Consider the following 20633-nt stretch of genomic DNA (forward strand, 5'->3'; position numbering starts at 1 on the left):
ATCCTCCGCAGCTGAGCCTGGTGCCTCACGCCTGTAGTCCCAGCATTTTGGGAGGCTCAGGCGGGAGGATCTTTTAAGCCCAGGAGTTCGACACCGGCTTGAGTAACATCGGGAGCTCTGGTCTCTATAAAAATTTTAAAAATTAGTTGGGCGTGGTGGCGCGCGCCTGCAGTCCCAGCTACTCTGGAGTCTCAGGTGGGAGGGTAGCTTGAGCCCGGGAGGTCGAGGCTGCAGTGAGCTGTAACTAATCACGCCACTGCACTCTACCCTGGGCGACAGAGCGAGACCCTGCCTCAAGAAAAACATAAATAAAAAAGTATTCCTCAGCGACAAAAACAAACGCAAGCCCGAGCTCGCCTCAGCCACAGGAAGCCTGGAAAGCCCTCCCGCCCAGAACGTCCAAAGTTCCAGCGCCCGCGCATGCGCACTCCGAGCAGCCTGTTGGGGCTGGAACCAGTCCCTCCCATCGGCGGACTACATTTCCCACAGGCCTCCGCGCGCAGTTCTTTCCGGCTTCCCTGCTGGTGTCGGCTCCAAGAGGTGAGTTGGTCGCGTGCACCCAAGCGATGGGCGCGGGGGCGGCGCGGGGGCGGCGCGGACCTCTGTGTGAGCCAGAAGGCCGTAGCTGTGGAGTTTGTGGCGCTGACTGGGCGCCGGGTGCCCTGTTGCGTCCTCTGCCTTACCGCTTCAGAGCCGCGCAGGTCCAGCGGCCCGGAATGGCTCCGAGTTAGATGCAGGAACCCCGGAGTGAATGAAGGCCCCCAAACAAAAAGACGCAGTCTGAAGAAGGACTGCAGATTGCACAGCTTTTCCCGAGCTCCCTCCCATGGAAACTGCGGGGAACTCGGAGACAGATTCCAGCCCCTTCTTCGTGTACCTGGCCTTTCTCTCTGATACGGGAAAGGGTCAGCTTTATTCCAGGCTCCCTGTTATTTCCATCGGGTTTTGCGCGCAGTAGACGGAGGGAGCAAGTGAGCTAGCGGGGGTGTGTCCTGATCATCCAAGGCCGGCTGCAGGAAAGGCCTGGGGTCTCAAGATTCCCGTATCCTTTCCCAATCCTGCTGTTCTTTAGGAAGGCAGCGGGGAGAGGGGAAATGATTACTGTTGCATATACACAAGTCAACATCCAGATGAGTTTGTGTTTCCTTTTTGTTCCATGAAGTGTAATTTTTATTTTTCTGGGCGTGGGGACGTTTGCTTTCCTCTTCTGTGAAGGGGTGAAAATCAGCTCGGACTGAACAATGAAGCAGCTCTGTCATTAATCAGGCTAGGAAGGAAGAGACAGATAAAGCCAGTTGCAAAATTAATAGAAAACATGATTTTTTCCCAGATGGTGCAGTAGTTGTAAAATGGCATAATGACTCCCTCTTTGAGAGATTAGTTTTCTTACCAGTGATGTTCTAGACTTGCTTTGCTGTTTTCATTCTATTACTGGGGATACCCTCTTGATTACACTCATGATTGCATTCAATATCTCATTAATTCCTGCCTCTCATAATCTCACCTTGGAAACAACAGCTATTCCAGATCGCAGCTGTCATTAGATCCTCCTTAGAATCCTTCAGCTGGAACTCAACCGTTTACAAAAAGAGCTTTTCTCCTCTCTCTCGTCCATCCTATTCCAACCCTTCCTGTGGAATTTTCTCCCTTTCTACCAGTCAATAGATATGATTTTGTCGGGCTATGCGGGCTTGTTCCCGTTAATCTTAAGCTGGTTAGGCTTTAACTCCTGAAATGTCCTGTCCACTGACCTGGTGCTTTGGCCTTCCTTCCCAGTGAATGATGGGGTGATCAGGGTAGATTCCAACTTCCTACCCCTTTGCAGTAGGTTTTTGTTTTGTTTTGTTTTTGAGATGGACTCTGGGTCTTTTTTTTTGAGACGGAGCCTGGGTGTGTTACTCAGGCTGGAGTGCAGTGACAGGATGGGCTCACTGCAACCTCCGCCTCCTGGGTTCAAGGGATTCTCCTGCCTCAGCCTCTCCAGTAGCTAGGATTACAGGGATGAGTCACCGCGCCCAACTTCCAGTAGGTATTGACGTGAGCATTTGGCAGTAATTTAGTTTCTCTTATGAGCTGCCTCTTTCTAATCATTTGGATGGTCTGGAAGTAAACCTCCTGAAGAGAAGCTAACTGCAGAGCTTTATTTTATTACTTACTTACTTTTTTTTTTTTTTTTTTTTTTTGGTGGGGGACAGAGTCTCACTCTGTCCCTCAGGCTGGAGTGCAGTGAGGTGATCTCGCTCCCTGCAGCCTGGACCTCCCTGGCTCAAGTGATCCTCCCACCTCAGCCTCCTGAGTAGCTGAGACCACAGGTAGGTGGCCCCACGCCCAATTTTTAAAATTTTTTGTAGAAATGAGGTCTCCCTATGTTGCACAGGCTGACCTCAAACTCCTGGACTCAAGGAATTCTTCCACCTCAGCCTCCCAAAGTGTTGAGATTACAGGCATGAGCCACCATGCAGAACTTTCATTCGATGGTGATTAGTTGAGGAGTTTAGAGTTTAGATGGAATTACACACTAGGTCTCTTTGATCCCCACCGCCCTAAGTTCAAAAGCAGGGAAAGGTAAGGAGGTGGTTTGGCGACAGGATCTTTTCTGCTTTTGAGGCTTTTAAGGAGTGATAATATGATAGGGTTTTTAGTGGAGAGGTCTGTGTTAACAAGGGAAGGGGTTATTAGAAGGGAAGGGAAGACAGTAGAAATTTGGAAAGTGGTTTGAAGTTTTTGACAGGGTGAGTTTGTTTCAGGCCACGTATTTATCAGGTCTCATGAGATGCAGTTTACTATAGTGACAGTCATATGGGTTATGGAGCTAAAGTAGCAGGGTTCTAGTCCTCAACCTGCCACTTAGAGCTGCCTGAGCTTGGGACAATTTATTTCATCTCTCTGTGCCATAGTTTCATCATCTGCAAAATGAGGATAATGATAGAGCCTACTATATAGGATGGCTCTGAGTAGAGGAATTAATATATGCAAAACCCTTAGCTAATGCTTGGTACATAATAAATGCTCAGTAGATTTTTTTGTTTTTTTTTTTTTTGTTTTTGTTTTTTGTTTTTTGTTTTTGAGACGGAGTCTCACTCTGTCACCCAGGCTGGAGTGCAGTGGCGGGATCTCAGCTCACTGCAAGCTCCGCCTCCCGGGTTCATGCCATTCTCTTGCCTCAGCCTCCAAGTAGCTGGGACTACAGGCGCGCACCACCACGCCCAGATAATTTTTTGTATTTTTAGTAGAGACGGGGTTTCACCGTGTTAGCCAGGATGGTCTCCATCTCCTGACCTCGTGATCCGCCCGCCTCAGCCTCCCAAAGTGCTGGGATTACAGGCGTGAGCCACTGTGCCCGGCCAATGCTCAGTAGATTTGTTACCGTTAGATTGTAATTTAATATCTTTCCTCATCACCCATATCCAAAAATTAGTATCCTGCCGCATTTGTCTTATCTATGTACCCTCTTTTCGTAAACTGTTGATCATCAAGAAGGATTGCCTATCAAGAGCAGGGCTGTGAAGAATGTTTTTTGTTTGTTTGTTTTTTGAGACAGAGTTTTGCTCTGTCATCCAGGCTGTAGTGCAGTGGCACTATCTTGGCTGACTGCAACCACCACCCCCCAGGTTCAAGCCATTCTCGTGCCTCAGCCTCCCAAGTAGCTGGGATTACAGGTATGCATCACCATGCCTGGCTAATTTTTGTATTTTTAGTAGAGACAGGGTTTCACCATGTTGACCAGGCTGGTCTTGAACTCCTGACCTAAGTGATCCGCCTGCGTTGGCCTCCCAAAGTGCTGGGAAGAATTCTAAAAATAATTGTGGGAAGAAGCATATGTAGTATTCTTCATCTTTAGTAATATAGCTGACTTATGAAATGCTCATTTACTATTCTAAGTGCCTTATATGTAGTATCTTATTTATTTCTCATAACAATTCTTTCAGGTAGGAACTGTAGTTCTCACCATTTCATATGGGGGAACTGGAAAGTAACCTAATATCATGCAGTTAAAAAAAAAAAAAAAGCGGCCGGGCGCTGTGGCTCAAGCCTGTAATCCCAGCACTTTGGGAGGCTGAGGCGGGCGGATCACGAGGTCAGGAGATCGAGACCATCCTGGCTAACACGGTGAAACCCCGTCTCTACTAAAAAATACAAAAAACTAGCCGGGCGAGGTGGCAGGCGCCTGTAGTCCCAGCTACTCGGGAGGCTGAGGCAGGAGAATGGCGTAAACCCGGGAGGCGGAGCTTGCAGTGAGCTGAGATCCGGCCACTGTACTCCAGCCTGGGCGACAGAGCGAGACTCTGTCTCAAAAAAAAAAAAAAAAGCATATATTGGTAATTACAAGAGTATACCAAATATCATCATTATACATACTTAAAAAAAAAAAATCTGGCTGGGCATGGTGTCTCATGCCTGTAATCCCAGCACTTTGGGAGGCCAAGGCAGGTGCATTACCCGAGGTCAGGAGTTTGAGACCAGCCTGGCCAAAATGGTGAAACCCCATCTCTACTGAAAATACAAAAATGAGCTGGGCATGGTGGCACACGCCTGTGGTCCCAACTACTCGGGAGGCTGAGAATCGCTTGAACCCAGGAGGTGGAAGTTGCAGTGAGCTGAGATCGTGCCATTGCACTCCAGCCTGGGTGACAAAGCGAGACCTTGCCTCAAAAAAAAAAAAAAAAAAAAAATCCTTCCTGCTTTATTCAGCAATCTCATAATGAAGGGAAGAGATATCAATCTGATAGATATCGATCTGATGATGGCACGCACTGTCAAGTTTTGTCCAGATTATACTGAAGCTATAGGGTCTTTATGGAGGTAACTGGATTTCATACAGATGTATACCTTACAGTTTTTATTTTAATGATGTTATATGCAAAGTGAGACCAGTTGGTCAAGGAGACCCAACATCTGCTGGAGGGCTTCATAGGCATCTTAGCCAAAAGAACTGGTTCAGACGCGAAATAAACCTGTTTGTCTGGAAGATGTAAAAGGAAGCAGCATGGGGCTGCCTTCAGTGCTTAGAAGACATCAGTCAGGGACTTTTTGCCATTCTTTTCTAGGCCATACTCCAACACACATGGGCAAATTAAATCATAGAGTTGGTTCATGAATGGGAAGCTGAAGTGAAAAAAAAAGCCACTCAGGAAAAACAGCATCTGTTTTTACAGTATCCTTAGCTTTTTTTCTCAGTTAAAGGGAAGACTGAAAGAAAAACTTGAGCCGGGAAAGTCTTATTTGGAGTATTTGGGTATTTCAGGCTCACACTGTATTTAATGTGGTGATGCGTGTTGCTGGCTGTGACTGTAAACATTTTAACTGGTCCTGCTAGGGAAACATGATTTTTTTTTTTTCTGTCAAAATAGTTTCACACTGCACATGCTGGTATTTTCTTTTTTTAACACGCTGGCTTCACCCATTCAAAATTAAGGCAACATCATTTTTAATAGTTGCATCATTTTCAATGGTATGGATAAGCAACAGGTTATTGAATCATTCTGAAATTAGGTTCCTTTCATCTTTAATTCATTATAAACCATGCCGTCAGCATAGCTCTGCATACATTTTTTTTTTCTTTTTCTTTTTTTTTGAGACGGAGTCTCCCTCTGTCAGCCAGGCTGCAGTGCAATGGCATAATCTCAGCTCACTGCAACCTCTGTCTCCTGGGTTCAAGCGATTCTTCTGCCCTAACCTCCCAAGTAGCTGGGATTACAGGCACCTGCCATCATGCCCGGCTATTTTTGTATTTTTGTAGAGACAGGGTTTCACCATGTTGGCCAGGCTGGTCTTGAACTCCTGACCTCAGGTGATCCGCCCACCTCAGGCTTCCAAAGTGCTGGGATTACAGGCATGAGCCAGTGCCCCTGGCCATAGCTCTGCATAATCTTTATGTACAGATACAAACAGTCCCTTTAGTGTCGGAAGTGGAGCTTCTGATTCAGAGTTTACAGGGTTGAAATGCTACTTCACATAGCTCTAAATGTGGACTGACCTAGTGTCGGCGTCCCCACGACCTTGCTAATATAGGGCATCATCCATCTTTGAGGTCTCCCAATGCAGTCCTTGTAAAAAAGTACATTTTGTTTGCTTTAACACTCATTTTTTTCTTTTATTTTCTTTTTTCTTTTATTTTCTTTTCTTTTCCTTTCCTTTCTTTTCCTTTCTCTCTTTCTCTCTTTCTTTCTTTCTTTCACAGGCTCTTACTCTGTTGCCCAGGCTTGAGTGCAGTGGCATGATCTCAGCTCACTGCAACCTCTGCTTCCCAGGCTCAAGCCATCCTCCTGCCTCAACCTCCTGAGTAACTGAGACTACAGGTGTATACGCTACCATGCCTGGCTAATTTTTAAATTTTTTTTTGTAGAGACGAGGTCTCGCCATGTTGCCCAGATTCTGATAACTACCATTCTACTCTCTACCTCTATGAGATCAAGTTTGTTTGTTTATTTATTTATTTTGAGACAGAGTTTTGCTCTTGTTGCCCAGGCTGGAGTGCAGTGGTGTTATCTCAGCTCACTACAACCTCCTCCACCTCCCGGGTTTAAGTGATTCTCCTGCCTTAGCCTCCCGAGTAACTGGATTACAGGTGTACACCACCATGCTCGGCTAATTTTGTATTTTTAGTAGAGATGGGGTTTCTCCATGTTGGTAAGGCTGGTCTTGAACTGCCAACCTCAGGTGATCCGCCCACCTCGGCCTCCCAAAGTGCTGGGATTACAGGCGTGAGCTACCACCCCTGGCCGAGATCAACTTTTTAAGATTCCATTTATGAGTGAGATCATGTGGTGTTTATCTTTCTGTTTCTGGCTTATTTCTCTTAACATAATGTCCTTCCAGGTTCATCCATGTTGTCACAAATGACAGGTTTTGTTTCTTCATCATAGCTAAATAGTATTACATTTTATATACATAGCACATTTTCTTTGTCCATTTATCCATTGATGGACACTTAGGTTGATTCCATGTGTTGGCCATTGTGAATAATGCTATAATAAATGTGAGAGTGCAGAGATCTCTTTGACATTCTGATTTCATTTCCTTTGTATATATACAGTAGCGTGATTGCTAGATATTTGAGGCCTTTCCATACTGTTTGTCATAATGACTGGCTTCCCAAAGTGTTGGGGTTACAGGCATGAGCCACCATGCCCAGCCTGTTCAGATTTTTTATTTCTTCATAATTCAATCTTGGTAGGTTGTATGTGTCAGGGAATTAATCATTATTCTAGGTTATCCAATTTCCTGGTGTATATTTGTTCATAATAGTCTCTTGTATTTCTGTTGTATCAGTTGTAATGTGTCCTTTTTCATTTCTGGTTTTATTTGAATATTTTCTTTTTTTTTGAATATTTTCAATATTTTCTGTTTTCTCTTGGTTAGTATAGCTTAGTTAGGTTTGTCAATTTTGTGGGTTTTTTTTTCTTTTTTCAAAAAAAAAAAACCTCTTAATTTTATTGATTCTTTCTAATGGCTTTCTAGTCTGTGTCATTTATTTCTGCCCTAATCTTTATTATTTTCTTCCTTCTAACTTGGGGCTATACCTGGATATTTACCTTTCGTCAGGTTTGGAAAGTTTTTTTGCTACTCTTTTTTTCTCTTTCCTCTTTCTTTTTTTTCCTTCCTTCCTTCCTTCCTTCCCTCCTTCCCTCCTTCCCTCCTTCCCTCCCTCCCTCTCTCCCTCCCTCCCTCCCTGCCTCCTTCCTTCTCATCTCCCTTCCTTTCCTTTCATCTCACTGATGCCCAGGCTGGAGTGTAGTGGCATGATCATAGCTCACTGCAACCTTGAACTTCTGGGCCCAAGTGATCCTCCTGCCTCAGCCTCCTGAGTAGCTGGGACTACAGGCACCCACGACGACGCCACCTATTTTTTTTGTATTTTCTAGTAGAGACGGGGTTTCACCACATTAGCCAGGATGGTCTCGATCTCCTGACCTCGTGATCCACCTGCCTCGGCCTCCCAAAGTGCTGGGATTACAAGCGTGAGCTACCGCGCCTGGCCTATTTGAATTCTTTATCAGGCAGTTCAGACATCTCCATTTTTTTAGAGTCAATCAGTGGCACTTTATGTTGTCCTATTGGTGATATCATGTTTCTCTGATTGTTGTTGATCCTTGTGACCGTGCGTTGATGTCTGCACACTTGAAAGGACTGTGTACTTATTCCAGTCTTTGCAGAATGAGTTTCATCTAGGATAGCCCATCAGTAGTCAGCCCATCCAGTGATTCTGGGCAGCCTGTCTGGTTTGGTTCTTAAGGCCGGGGCTGCTATGGTGGGTATAGTGCTGGGATGCTCCAAAAGGCTGGAACCACATTCTCTGATGTTGCACATAGCATGCCCCAAGGCCAGGGCCAATCTGGCCAGTGCAGTGCTGGGGCACGCTCAAAGCCTAAGACCACTGTGACTGGTGCCATACTGTTATGTGCCTGATTGCAGAGGCCACTGAGGCTTGCCTGTTGCTGAGGGCTGTTGGAGCCCAGGGCCTCTGATGTCAGCCTGATGGTGGTGGCAGCCTAGAGGTGGAGTTCATCATGATAGCCTGAAGCCTGGGCGGCATGATCTTTCCTGATGCCAGAGCAGGTCTAGAGGGTTAGTCTGTGGCTACTGGCCTGGAGTCTGGGGTTGGGAGTCTCCCTGTTGCTGGGCGGGCCGGGCCTGGTGTTAGGGAACAGGCAAAAGTTCTGTGCTCACTTCCCTGACTTCCCCAAATGGGCAATACCTTTGTCTACACTGTGCTGCCTTGAGTTGGGGAGGGGTGACATGGGTAATGTTGAACTGTCCTTCCTGCATTCTTCAGTGCTTCTTTTCTTATTATTGTGCTACAACCCAGTACTGCAATCTCTCACCTGGTTGCCTTAGCTATTGTGAAGGCATTTTTGCTCATGGATAATTGCTCAAACTGATGTTTCTGCAGGTGGACCATAGATGGAGAGAACTATTTTGCTATCTTCTAAGATTTAATATTTTTTGAAAGATTATTAGCTGGGCATGGTGGTGCCCACCTATAGTCCCAGCTACTTGGGAATCTGAGGTGGGAGGCTGCTGTGAGCCAAGATCATGCCTCTGCAGTGCAGCCTGGGTAACAGAGTGAGACCCTGTTTCTGAAAAACAAAACAAAATCTACTGTTAGTTATTCCTCTTTTTTTTTAGTGAATTGCTGATGGTCAGATTTCTCCTGGTGAAGTAGAAATCCTTGCTTCAGAGACAAATACCTGAGTTGAAAGAGAAACTGGCTTTTAGGCTGGGTGTGGTGGCTCACGCCTGTAATCCCAGCATTTTAGGAGGCTGAGGCGGGCGGATCAGTTGAGATCAGGAGTTCGAGACCAGCCTGGGCAACATGGTGAAACCCTGTCTTTACTATAAATACAAAAATTAGCCGAGCATAGTGGCAGGCGCCTATAATCCCAGCTACTCGGGAGACTGAGGCAGGAGAATTGCTTGAACCCTGGAGGCAGAGGTTACAGTGAGCCATGGTCATTCCACTGCAGTTCAGCCTGGGTGACAGAACAAGACTCCGTCTGCAACTTAACTGATTTTACCCTTGGGCATTAGTTTCCTGAGCTATTAAAAGGAGAACACTACATTGCAGAGCAGTGCTGAGGACAACTGACAGTGTGTATAAAGTACCTAACACATAGAGGTTCTCAGTGAATGTTGTTGACCAACTGCAGGAATCATGAATCCCTTCCGTCCCCAGCTTGGATACTAAAAGGAAAGTGGGACCAGGCACGGTGGCTCACGCCTGTAATCCCAGCCCTTTGGGAGGCTGAGGCAGGAGGATCACCTGAGGTCAGGAGTTCAAGACAAGCCTGGTCAACATGGTGAAACTCCATCTCTACTAAAAATATAAAAATTAGCTGGGCGTGGTGGCGTGTACCTGTAATCCCAGCTACTCAGGAGACTAAGGCAGGAGAATCGCTTGAACCCGGGAGCTGGAGGTTGCAGCGAGCTGAGATCATGCCATTGCCCTCCAGCCTGGGTGACAGAGTGAAATTCCATCTTAAAAAAAAAAAAAAAATCAATAAAAGAGAAGGAGTGGTGAAGGATGTCATGGTATGGGAGGCCCTGATTGGAAAACTGGAGTGGTGAGCTTCCTGGCTGGAGAAGGCAAGGGTGGCCTCACATTGGTGGAAGCTGCCAGGTTCAGTCTGTGTGGTCTTTTAGGTGTTGTGTTTAGGCAGTTCAGGCAGGATCCTAGGGGCAGGATTCAGGGCCCATCTCAGTCCTGAAAAGATGTCTTACCGTGAGGAGGAGCTGCTTAGAACAAATCTGAGTAATCCAGTGCCTGGACCAGATCCACATTGCCAGAGGGCGACCTGGTCAGAAATCCTCTTGCAGAAGTAGCTGGCCTTCTACACCAAGTTCATCATTTGTCACCTATTTCTTCAGAGCTTTTCTTTCTCTTTTCTCCCCTTCCCCTTCCCCTTCCCCTTCCCCTTCCCCTTCCTCTTCCCCTTCCCCTTCCCCTTCTCCTTCCCCTTCCCCTCCCGCTCTTATTGCCCAGGCTGGAGTACAATGGCACAATCTCGGCTCACTGCAACCTCTGCCTCCTGGGTTCAAGCAGTTCTCCTGCCTCAGCCTCCCGAGTAGCTGGAATTACAAGCATGTGCCACCACGCCTGGCTAATTTTGTATTTTTAGTAGAGGTGGGGTTTCTCCATGTTCGTCAGGCTGGTGTCGAACTCCTGACCTCAGGTGATCCGGCTGCCTCGGCCTCCCAAAGTGCTGAGATTACAGGCGAGAGCCACTGCACCTGGCGAGAGCTTATATTTCTTTAGACTCCCTATACTTTTCCCCAGTTTATGTGGGTATAGCATAGGATGGGCATAGTAGTAGGTAGTATTTTGGAAGAGCCAGTGGAAGTAGTTTGGGAGAAGGAATGGAAGAGAAAAAAGTTTTCATATTTATGATGTACATCATTTTGGGAGCTCTGTGGCGCAGCTTATTTCATGGTTTCTTTTTTTTCTTTCAGCTCTGGCTTATCAGGATTCCGTAGTTCTCCAACAGAGAAATCTTGAAGAGGACTGACCAGTTTTTGCACTTCTAAAACCATGGCCCATGTAAGTTAACGTTTCTCTGTCCTTTTCGAAATACTGTCAATTTCTGTATCATATATATAGATTCTTTTTTTATTCCGAAACTTCCTGCTTACCAGAGCTTCATCCAAGAACCTGCTCCATGGCTAGGCACGGTGACTCACGCCTGTAATCCCAGCACTTTGGGAGGCCGAGGTGGGCGGATCACTTGAGGTCAGGAGTTCGAGACTAGCCTGGCCAAGATGGCGAAACCCCGTCTCTACTAAAAATACAAAAATTAGCCGGTGTGGTGGCAGGCGCCCAGGAGGCTGAGGCAGGAGAATCGCTGGAACCTGGGAGGTAGTTGCTGCAGTGAGCTGAGATCACGCCACCGCACTCCAGCCGGGGCGACAGAACCTGATCCAGTCCTTTTCCCTCCTGTGAGGACTGGGGACAGATAGCCCAGTGTTCCCATAGCCCAGTGTTCTATGTGGCTATGCCTTCTTCCACTAATGTTGAGCATCTCCTACCTACAAAATCTTCTGTCAATAGCTGTGAGAGAGCGGAAATGAGATGTCTTGAGAAAACTGAAGGCATTCTCTGCAGAATGTCCTCCTGTTAACATCTTCCAGTGGAACCACTTTTCATTTTAAAACTTAAACTCCAGCGGAGCTTGCAGTGAGCTGAGATCCGGCCACTGCACTCCAGCCCGGGCGACAGAGCGAGACTCCGTCTCAAAAAAAAAAAAAAAAAAAACTTAAACTCCAGAAAAGATATATTTTTCTCAGTACAGTGATTTTTGGCTTAGTTTTACATAGGAAAAATGGGTGTCCCCAATACATAATATGACTTTTTTTTTTTTGAGACAGAGTTTCACTCTTATCGCCTAGGCTGGAGTGCAGTGGCATGATCTTGGCTCACTGCAACCTCCACCTTCCAGGTTCAAGCAATTCTCCTGCCTCAGCCTGCCAAGTAGCTGGGATTACAGGTGCCCACCACCATGCCTGGCTAATTTTTGTATTTTTAGTAGAGATGGGGTTTCACCATGTTGGCCAGACTCGTCTTGAACTCCTCACCTCAGGTGATCCACCTGCCTCGGCCTCCCAAAGGGCTGAGATTACAGGTGTGAGCCACTGCGCCCAGCCACAAGATGATATTTTTAAAACGTTTTTCAAATTTTTTGTGGATATATGACATATATACAAAAAAATACACAAACCATAAGTATATGGCTGAATGAATTTTCATAAATTGAGTACATCTATGCTATCAGGTCAAGAAAGGAAAGCACCTCAGATGCTTGCAGTCACTCCCCACCCACCGCCCAGGGTAACCACTATCCTGATGTCAAACACTATAATGTAATTTTGCTTATTTTTGGAACCTTGTTCAAGTGTGGCAGGTGTGTTAGTTCATGCCTATAATCCCAGCACGTAGGGAGGCTGAGGTGGGTGGATTGCTTAAGCTCAGGAGTTCCAGACCATCCTGAGCAACAAAGCAAATCCGTGTCTCTACAAACAATACAAAACCTAGCTGGGCATGGTGGCACACCTGTAGACACAGCTACTCAGGAGGCTGAGGTGGGCGAGTAACTAGAGCTCGGGAGGTGGAGGTTTCAGTGAACCGAGATCGTACCATTGCACTCCAGCCTGGATGAAAGAGCCAATCTCGGGCCGGGCATGGTGGCTCAAGCCTGTAATCCCAGCACTTTGGGAGGCCGAGACGGGCGGATCACAAAGTCAGGAGATCAAGACCATCCTGGCTAACATGGTGAAACCCCGTCTCTACTAAAAAAATACAAAAATCTAGCCGGGCGAGGTGGCGGGCGCCTGTAGTCCCAGCTACTCAGGAGGCTGAGGCAGGAGAATGGCGTAAACCCGGGAGGCGGAGCTTGCAGTGAGCTGAGATCCGGCCACTGCACTCCAGCCTGGGCGATAGAGCGAGACTCCGTCTCAAAAAAAAAAAAAAGAAAAAAAAAAGAAAGAGCCAATCTCAAAAAGTCAAAACAAAACAAGAACTTTGTTCAAGTGGAATCATCATATAGTTCAATATAATTTCTTTTTTTTTTTTTTTTTTGAGATGGAGTCTGGCTCTGTCACCCAGGCTGGAGTGCAGTGGCGCGATCTCGGCTCACTGCAATCTCTATCTGCCAGGTTCAAGCGATTCTTGTGCCTCAGCTTCCCAAGTAGCTGGGATTACAGGTGCCCGCCACCATGCCCAGCTAATTTTTTTTTTTTTTTTTTTTGTAGAGATGAGGTTTTACCATGTTGGCCAGGCTAGTCTCGAACTCCTGACTTCAAGTGATCCACCTGCCTTGACCTCCCAAAGCGCTGGGATTACAGGCATGAGACACCATCCACCATGACACCCAGCCTTTTTTTTTTTTCTTTTCTTTTTTTTTTTTTTTTTTTTGACACAAGGTCTCACTTGGTCACCCAGGCTGGAATGCAGTGGCATGATCCCAACTAACTGCAGCCCCAACCTCCCAGGCTCAGGTGATCCTCCCACCTCAGCCTCCTGAGTACTGGGGACTACAGGCACATGCCACCACTCCTGGCTAATTTCTAAAATTTGTTGTAGAGATGGGGTCCCACTATGTTGCCTAAGCTGAACTTGAACTCCTGGGCTCAAGTGGTTCTCCCACTTCAGCCCCCCAAAATATTGGCATTATAGGTGTGATCCACCGTCCTGATCCAATGCTTTTTTTTTTTTTTTAAACAAAAATAACATCCAGGAAGAATCTTGTTATATCCCAAATACAGTTGTTAGACCAATGGAACCATCTGCAGATGTTTTGAAATGTGTGTAACTATCATTCAAGAGCATATGTGTACCTGGTGCTGCTAGTGACTGAGGAGGTAACAGAGCACCATCCTGAGTGTCAGCTGTTCCTCCTGTTACGTTCTTGTTGGAAACAATTTTCCATACTGTGCTTCATATGTAGCCCTCGTTTTTGTCTAGTGTAAAATGAGTTCCTAAAAGGTTGGAAAAGTATTGAAGAAAATTGTGGAGAAAGAAACAAAGCAAGTGAGAAAAATGAATTTAGTAAAAGAGATGATTAAAATACTAAAAGCAGGCTGGGCGTGGTGGCTTATGCCTGTAATCCCAGCACTTTGGGAGGCTGAGGTGAGCGGATCACGAGGTCAGGGGATCGAGACCATCCTGGCTAACATGGTGAAACCCCGTCTCTACTTAAAAAATAAAAAAAATTAGCCGGGCGTGGTGGCGGGCGCCTGTAGTCCCAGCTACTCAGGAGGCTGAGGCAGGAGAATGGCGTGAACCCGGGAGGTGGAGCTTGCAGTGAGCTGAGATCCGGCCACTGCACTCCAACCTGGGCAACAGAGCGAGACTCCATCTCAAAAAAAAATAATACTAAAAGCAAAGATGTTGTGTGTGCACTGACCCACTGTGTCCCATAGTTCTATATTGGCGGAAAATGTGCGAAGCTAGTTGGAGGAATGGAATTGACATACAACACATTATAATGCTCTGATTTAGCATAATGGGAGGCCATGTGTAGTGGCTCATGCCTGTAATCCCTCCTTTGGGAGGCCATTGCTTGAGGCCAGGAATTCAAGGTTGCAGTGAGCTGTGATCACACTACTGCACTCCAGCCTAGGCAACAGCCTGGGCAGCAGAATGAGACCTTGTCAAAAAAAAAAAAAAGAAAGAAAAGAAAGAAAAGGGAAGGAAGGAAGAAAAGAAAGAAAATAGAAAATACATTATGGAAAAATAGGTACCTGGTTAATCGTTAAAATGTCTGATTTTCAGGAATTGATTACTGATATTAAGTGGGAGGTCCCTATTTTGAGCTTTCCTTAAGATCTGTGATTTGATGACAGAGAGAATTTGGTCTTATCTGATTGCTTATGGGGAAAACTCTAAACTTCTCCACAGATCTGAGTGTTTCAAGTATATAAGATAGGATTTAGTGTTGACTGACCTTAGTTTTTATGTGTGTTGAGACCCTGTGCTATGTAAGGCTTTTAGGGTTAGCTGGATTGGGTAGGGATGTAATTGGGCCTTATAAGGTAAGGCCTAAACTTTCATGTGTGTCTTGACAGCTTTGTCAAGACCCTAAAGGCCTAACCATGAGTTTCCCTGCTCTTACCCGACATGCCCACACCCAGCGGGAAAGGCTTCCTACTCAGCTAGTTCCCCTATGAGCTGGACAAGTTACACCCCTCGGGGTCCTCAACCTGATGGGTTTCACCTCCCTCCTAGCCTATGGAATTATTCAAACAAGCCAATCACATACCACTACAGGAACCAGGGAACACCTCACCTTGTTATCACTGTAAAGCCTGCCTCCCACACCCCTGCTTGTTCATGCTGTTCTTGAATGCAACCCCCTTGTGCCCCTGCGTGATGTATGATGTCCTCTCTCAGGCTCTGAATATATGCATCTAACAAATTGCTGTCAATCTCATCTGTTGGGCGTGGGCTGTTTGATTGTCTTGTACTTTTTAGGGCAGGGATCCCTCCTTCACCAATAGGGTGAATAGGATGTGATCAGAATAGGACTGCAAATAGATACATCAATCAATGGAGATTTCCTCCTGTGGAGAAGAATGCCAGGAACGAGGTCCATTGTGTATTTTTACAGGATGTGCTGGTCTAAAGCAGGATTTCTCAACCTTGGAACTATTGACTTTTTTTTTTTTTTTTTGAGACCGAGTCTTACTCTGTTGCCTAGGCTGGAGTGCAGTGGTCTCAGCTCACTGCAACCTCCGTCTCCTGGGTTCAAGTGATTCTACTGCGTCAGCCTCCTGTAGCTGAGATTACAGGCTCCCACCATCACACCCAGCTGATTTTTGTATCTTTAGTAGAGACAGGGCTTCACCATGTTGACTAGGTTGGTCTCAAACTTCTGACCTCAAGTGATCTGCCCACCTTGGCCTCCCGAAGTGTTGGGATTACAGGCATGAGCCACTGCACCTGGCCTGAACTATTAACATTTTGCTGGAGAGTCTTGTATTGTAGGAGGCCGTTCTGTGCATTGTAGGATGTCTAACAGTGTCCTTGGCCTCTACCCATTAGATGCCTGTAACACTCACACCCTTTCCTCCAATTGTGACAACCAAAGTTGTCTCCAGATATGGCCATATATCTTTTGGGGAGCAAAATGACTCTTCATGAAAATGACTGATACAGGGGGCCAGGCGTGGTAGCTCGCGTCTGTAATCCCAGCACGTTGGGAAGCCGAGGCGGGTGCATCACGAGGTCAGGAGATCGAGACCATCCTGACTAACATGGTAAAACCCTGTCTCTACTAAAAATACAAAAAAATTTAGCCGGGCAGGGGGGCGGGCGCCTGTAGTCCCAGCTACTCGGGAGACTGAGGCAGGAGAATGGTGTGAACCCGGGAGGCGGAGCTTGCAGTGAGCTGAGATCAAGCCACTGCACTTCTGCCTGGGCGACAGAGTGAGACTCTGTCTCAAAAAAAAAAAAAAAAGAAAAAGAAAATGATTGATACTGGTGTCCGGATGATAATATAATATCTTCATGATTCAGTATCCTGTAACTCAGCAACAAAAAAACGATGTTCGAGAGATGATAGATGGTGACAAGCAAGATGATTCACATCCGTAAGGATTAGATATTGTAGACATTGAGAATTGGGGAAGACTTTCAAGATTTTATTGAATTAAAATATCTAAAGAAAAAAGAAGCTAATATATTAAAAATGTAGACTGCCATCGAATAAATTTTTGAAAGTTTGCTAAAGAATTGGTTATAAAAGGGAAAGTGTTTATAATAAAACCCGAGTTTGTGATGAATTTGAATCTATCTTCTTAGAGATTTTGTAGCACATGTGAGATAATTTTTATCAATGTTTTTTTTTTTTTTTTTTTTTTTTTTTGAGAAGGAGTCTCGCTCTGTCACCCAGGCTGGAGTGCAGTGGCCAGATCTCAGCTCACTGCAAACTCCGCCTCCCGGGTTTACGCCATTCTCCTGCCTCAGCCTCCCGAGTAGCTGGGACTACAGGCGCCCGCCACCTCGCCCGGCTAGTTTTTTGTATTTTTTTAGTAGAGACGGGGTTTCACCGTGTTAGCCAGGATGGTCTCGATCTCCTGACCTCGTGATCCGCCCGCCTCGGCCTCCCAAAGTGCTGGGATTACAGGCTTGAGCCACCGTGCCCGGCCTATCAATGTTTTTAAATGATCATTAAAGGGAAAAAGAGAGCCCAAGACCTCATATTTCTTTTTTTTAATTTTTAAATTTTTAAATTTCTTTTTTTGTAGAGACAGGGTCTTGCTAATGTTGATCAAGCTGGTCTTGAACTTCTGGGCTCGAGTGATTCTCTCATCTGGGCCTCCCAGAGTGCTAGGATTATAGGCATGAGCCTCTGTACTTTGCCTCAAGACCTCATATTTTTAAAGAATTTATGGTGGAGGCACATAGTATTCAAAAGGCTTGTGTGCGATATTTCATTTAATTAGGGTTTTTTGGGTTACCTACTCATTTCTAGATATGTTTGGATGAAAATGTCATCATATCTGTAGCCACAGGACTATTTAAGAACATGTAGGCTCAATGCTTCAGAAATACTGATTTTCTTACTGGCCCCTCCTCGTGTCACAAGTTTTCAGCCCAGTGCTGTTTGCATGCCGTGTTACCCCTCTCTGCAATGCAATCCTCAATCTCCCCTCTTTCCATTGTAAAAGTATTTAATTTATTTTCACAAGTTATAACTGAGTTTGTTTTTTCAGGGTTCAGTGACATTCAGGGATGTGGCCATAGACTTTTCACAGGAAGAATGGGAATTCCTGGATCCTGCTCAGAGGGACTTATATAGGGATGTAATGTGGGAGAACTACAACAACTTCATTTCACTAGGTAAGGTTATTTATCCCAAATGATGTTAGCTTTCTCTGCTGTCAATTTCAGGGCTATATTTAGAAAAACGATCTAAAACTTCTACTTTCTGTTCCCAAAGAAATGATTTAAGCTTTGTTAGGTTGGAACTAAGCCTCTCCATTTCATCATGTCCAGTCAGCTATGCCCTTCAGGCTTCCTTCAGACTCTGTAATTCCTGATTTCCTTAGTATCCAAGGGGATGGATTTGAATATGAAAAAAAGCATTGTTCAAGAAACCAGACTTCACCATATATTGGAGCTCGGAATTGACATAGATGCTTCACACCACTTTCTAGTCCATCTGCAAGTAGAATACCTAGACATAGGGGTTCTGAGTTTCTCTAAAAATCAAAGGAGTCTGTAGAACATAAAGAGTGTGAGATGGATCCAGAAAGGTTGTTTAGAACTCATAGCCGGGAATGGTGCCTGTAATCCCAGCTACTTGGGAGGCTGAGGTAGGAGAATCACTTAAACCCAGGAGGCGGAGGTTGCAGTGAGCTGAGATCATGCCACTGCATTCCAGCCTGGGTGACAGAGCAAGACTCCATCCCAAAAACAACCCCTCAAGGCCAGGCATGGTGGCTCATGCCTGTAATCCCAGCACTTTGTGACTTGAGGTCAGGAGCTCGAGACCAGCCTGGCCAACGTGGTAAAACCCCATCTCTACTAAAAATACAAATATTAGCCAGGCATGGTGGTGTGTGCCTGTAGTTCCAGCTACTTGGGAGGTTGAGGCAGGGAGAATTGCTTGAAGCTGGGAGGCTGAGGTTGCAGTGAGTTGAGATCGCGCCACTGCACTCCAGCCTGGGTGACAGAGCAAGACTCCGTCTCAAACAGAAAAAACCCTGAAACACATTCTGTTTCCTATAACAGACGTATTCAGTTCTACCTACTTCGTAATTGAAAATTGAAATCTAAAAGCCTGGCATTTAACATTGAATGAATATCCTAGAAAAGATCTGAGAATGTCTTAGTAAACCTTTTATTATGCACTCATCAAAATGATAACAGTAAATAGCTAATAGCTAATACATATATTATGTGTATATGTTAATAAACATCACCATATAGGGCTTAAACATTATTCTAAGCATTGTTCATTATTAATTAATCCTCACAACTCTATGAAAAGATACTATTATCTTCATTTTATTTGAGGAAACGTAGACACAAAAGGTTAATAATTTGCTAGGTAACACAGAAACAAAGGCAGGATGTAAAGCCAGACAGTCTGGACCCAGTCTGTGTTCTTCCTTCTACACAATACTGCCTTTCAACAGAGCCTGTGTGAGGTTAAATTATATTAAGGCCTGTTCTTGACCAGATGGTTAATATAATAGCCTTAGTATAATTAATTTAACCTCACATAGGCTATTCCTTGTGACCCTCAAGTTACCTTAATATGAGCATTCTTCAACTGCCTTGCAATTCTTTGCTCTTAGGCTTTATAAAGTGTCATACTGATTTATAGTTAATTATAAATTTAACCAAATCTGAATCTAAAGATTTTCAGGTGTATAATTTCATGTCACATTTTTCTTTTAAGCAGGACCTTCCATTTCTAAACCAGATGTGATTACCTTATTGGATGAAGAAGGGAAGGAACCCGGGATGGTTGTAAGGGAAGGGACAAGAAGATACTGCCCTGGTGAGTGAGGGCTGAGCAGGCATTCAGAAATCATTACTGCAGGTAATAGCTAAACTGACTAGGGTGGAGGCACACCCTTGAGATGTTGGGATCTGTCTTCAAAAAGTCCCTGGCCTATGGAGGAAGGGCTTGGGACTTGAAGCAAATTAAGATCTTTTAAGCCTGGACTAGCAAAGGAACTTTCTATTGACCTTGATTGCAACACTGTTTCTCATCTTTCATACTTCTATCTCACTTTAAAGAGAAGAACTATTCCTGATAGAAGAAAAAAATAATTAAATATAAGAGCAGAAATCAGCAAAATAGAAAAGAAATAAAATTAATAAAGCCAAAAATTGATTTCTTGAAAAGATCAACAAAGATGGTTAACACCTAGTAATTTATGTTCTCTCTTTTTAAAGAACATAAATTACTAATATCAGGAATGAAAGAGGGATTTTCACTTTAGATCCAATAGCCATTAAAAGAATAATAAGAGGCCGGGTGTGGTGGCTCATACCTGTAATCCCAGCATTTTGGGAGGCTGAGGCAGGCTGGACACTTGAGGTCAGGGGTTCCAAACCAGTCTGGCCAACACAGCAAAACACTGTCTCTACTAAAAATACAAAAATTAGCTGGGCATGGTGGCAGGCGCCTGTAGTCCCAGCTACTCTGGAAGTTGAGACACAAGAGTCGCTTGAACCTGGGAGGCAGAGGTTGCAGTGAGCCAAGATCGCGCCATTGCGCTCCAGCCTGAGTGACAGAGTGAGACTCTACCCCTACTCCAAAAAAAAGAATAATAAGAGAATGCCATGAATTACTTTATGCCAGTAAATTTGATAACTTAAATTTTAAAATTTCTGGAAAAATACAACTTACCGGAACTGACACAAGATACAAAAGAAATTGAATACCCTTATGCTATTAAAGTAATTGAATTCATTATCAGAAATCTCCACAAAGAAAATGCCAGCCCCAGATGGTTTCACTGGTGAATTCCATTAAATATCTAAGGAAGAAGTAGCAGCAGTATTGTACAAACTCCTTCAGAAAAGGAATGCATTTTATGAGGCCGACATAACTCATACCATAACCCGAAAAAGAAATTACAAAAAAAGCATAAACCCATATCTTTTCCATACATAGATACAA

At 45.0% G+C, this 20633-nt stretch overlaps 1 protein-coding gene across 6 annotated transcripts in view; it reads left to right on the forward strand.

The window, feature by feature from the left end:
• The first annotated feature begins 420 nt into the window (after positions 1-420).
• Positions 421-20633, forward strand: part of ZFP14 (ZFP14 zinc finger protein) — a 44962-nt gene continuing 24749 nt past the window's right edge. For 2 of the 6 annotated variants that reach the window (XM_030913588.1, XM_030913584.1), the window contains exons 1-4: positions 421-540; positions 10951-11038; positions 17707-17833; positions 19401-19502. In XM_030913588.1, coding sequence (XP_030769448.1) covers positions 11030-11038; positions 17707-17833; positions 19401-19502 — 238 coding nt within the window. In that variant the 5' untranslated portion in view covers positions 421-540; positions 10951-11029. Of the gene's footprint in view, positions 541-2256; positions 2313-10950; positions 11039-17706; positions 17834-19400; positions 19503-20633 lie in introns of those variants that run through there. The other 4 variants (XM_010368819.2, XM_030913585.1, XM_030913586.1 and 1 more) reach the window with 4 other exon arrangements.

The sequence above is a fragment of the Rhinopithecus roxellana genome, chromosome 12 (genome assembly GCF_007565055.1).
Source record: "Rhinopithecus roxellana isolate Shanxi Qingling chromosome 12, ASM756505v1, whole genome shotgun sequence".
Taxonomy (NCBI): Eukaryota; Metazoa; Chordata; class Mammalia; order Primates; family Cercopithecidae; genus Rhinopithecus; species Rhinopithecus roxellana.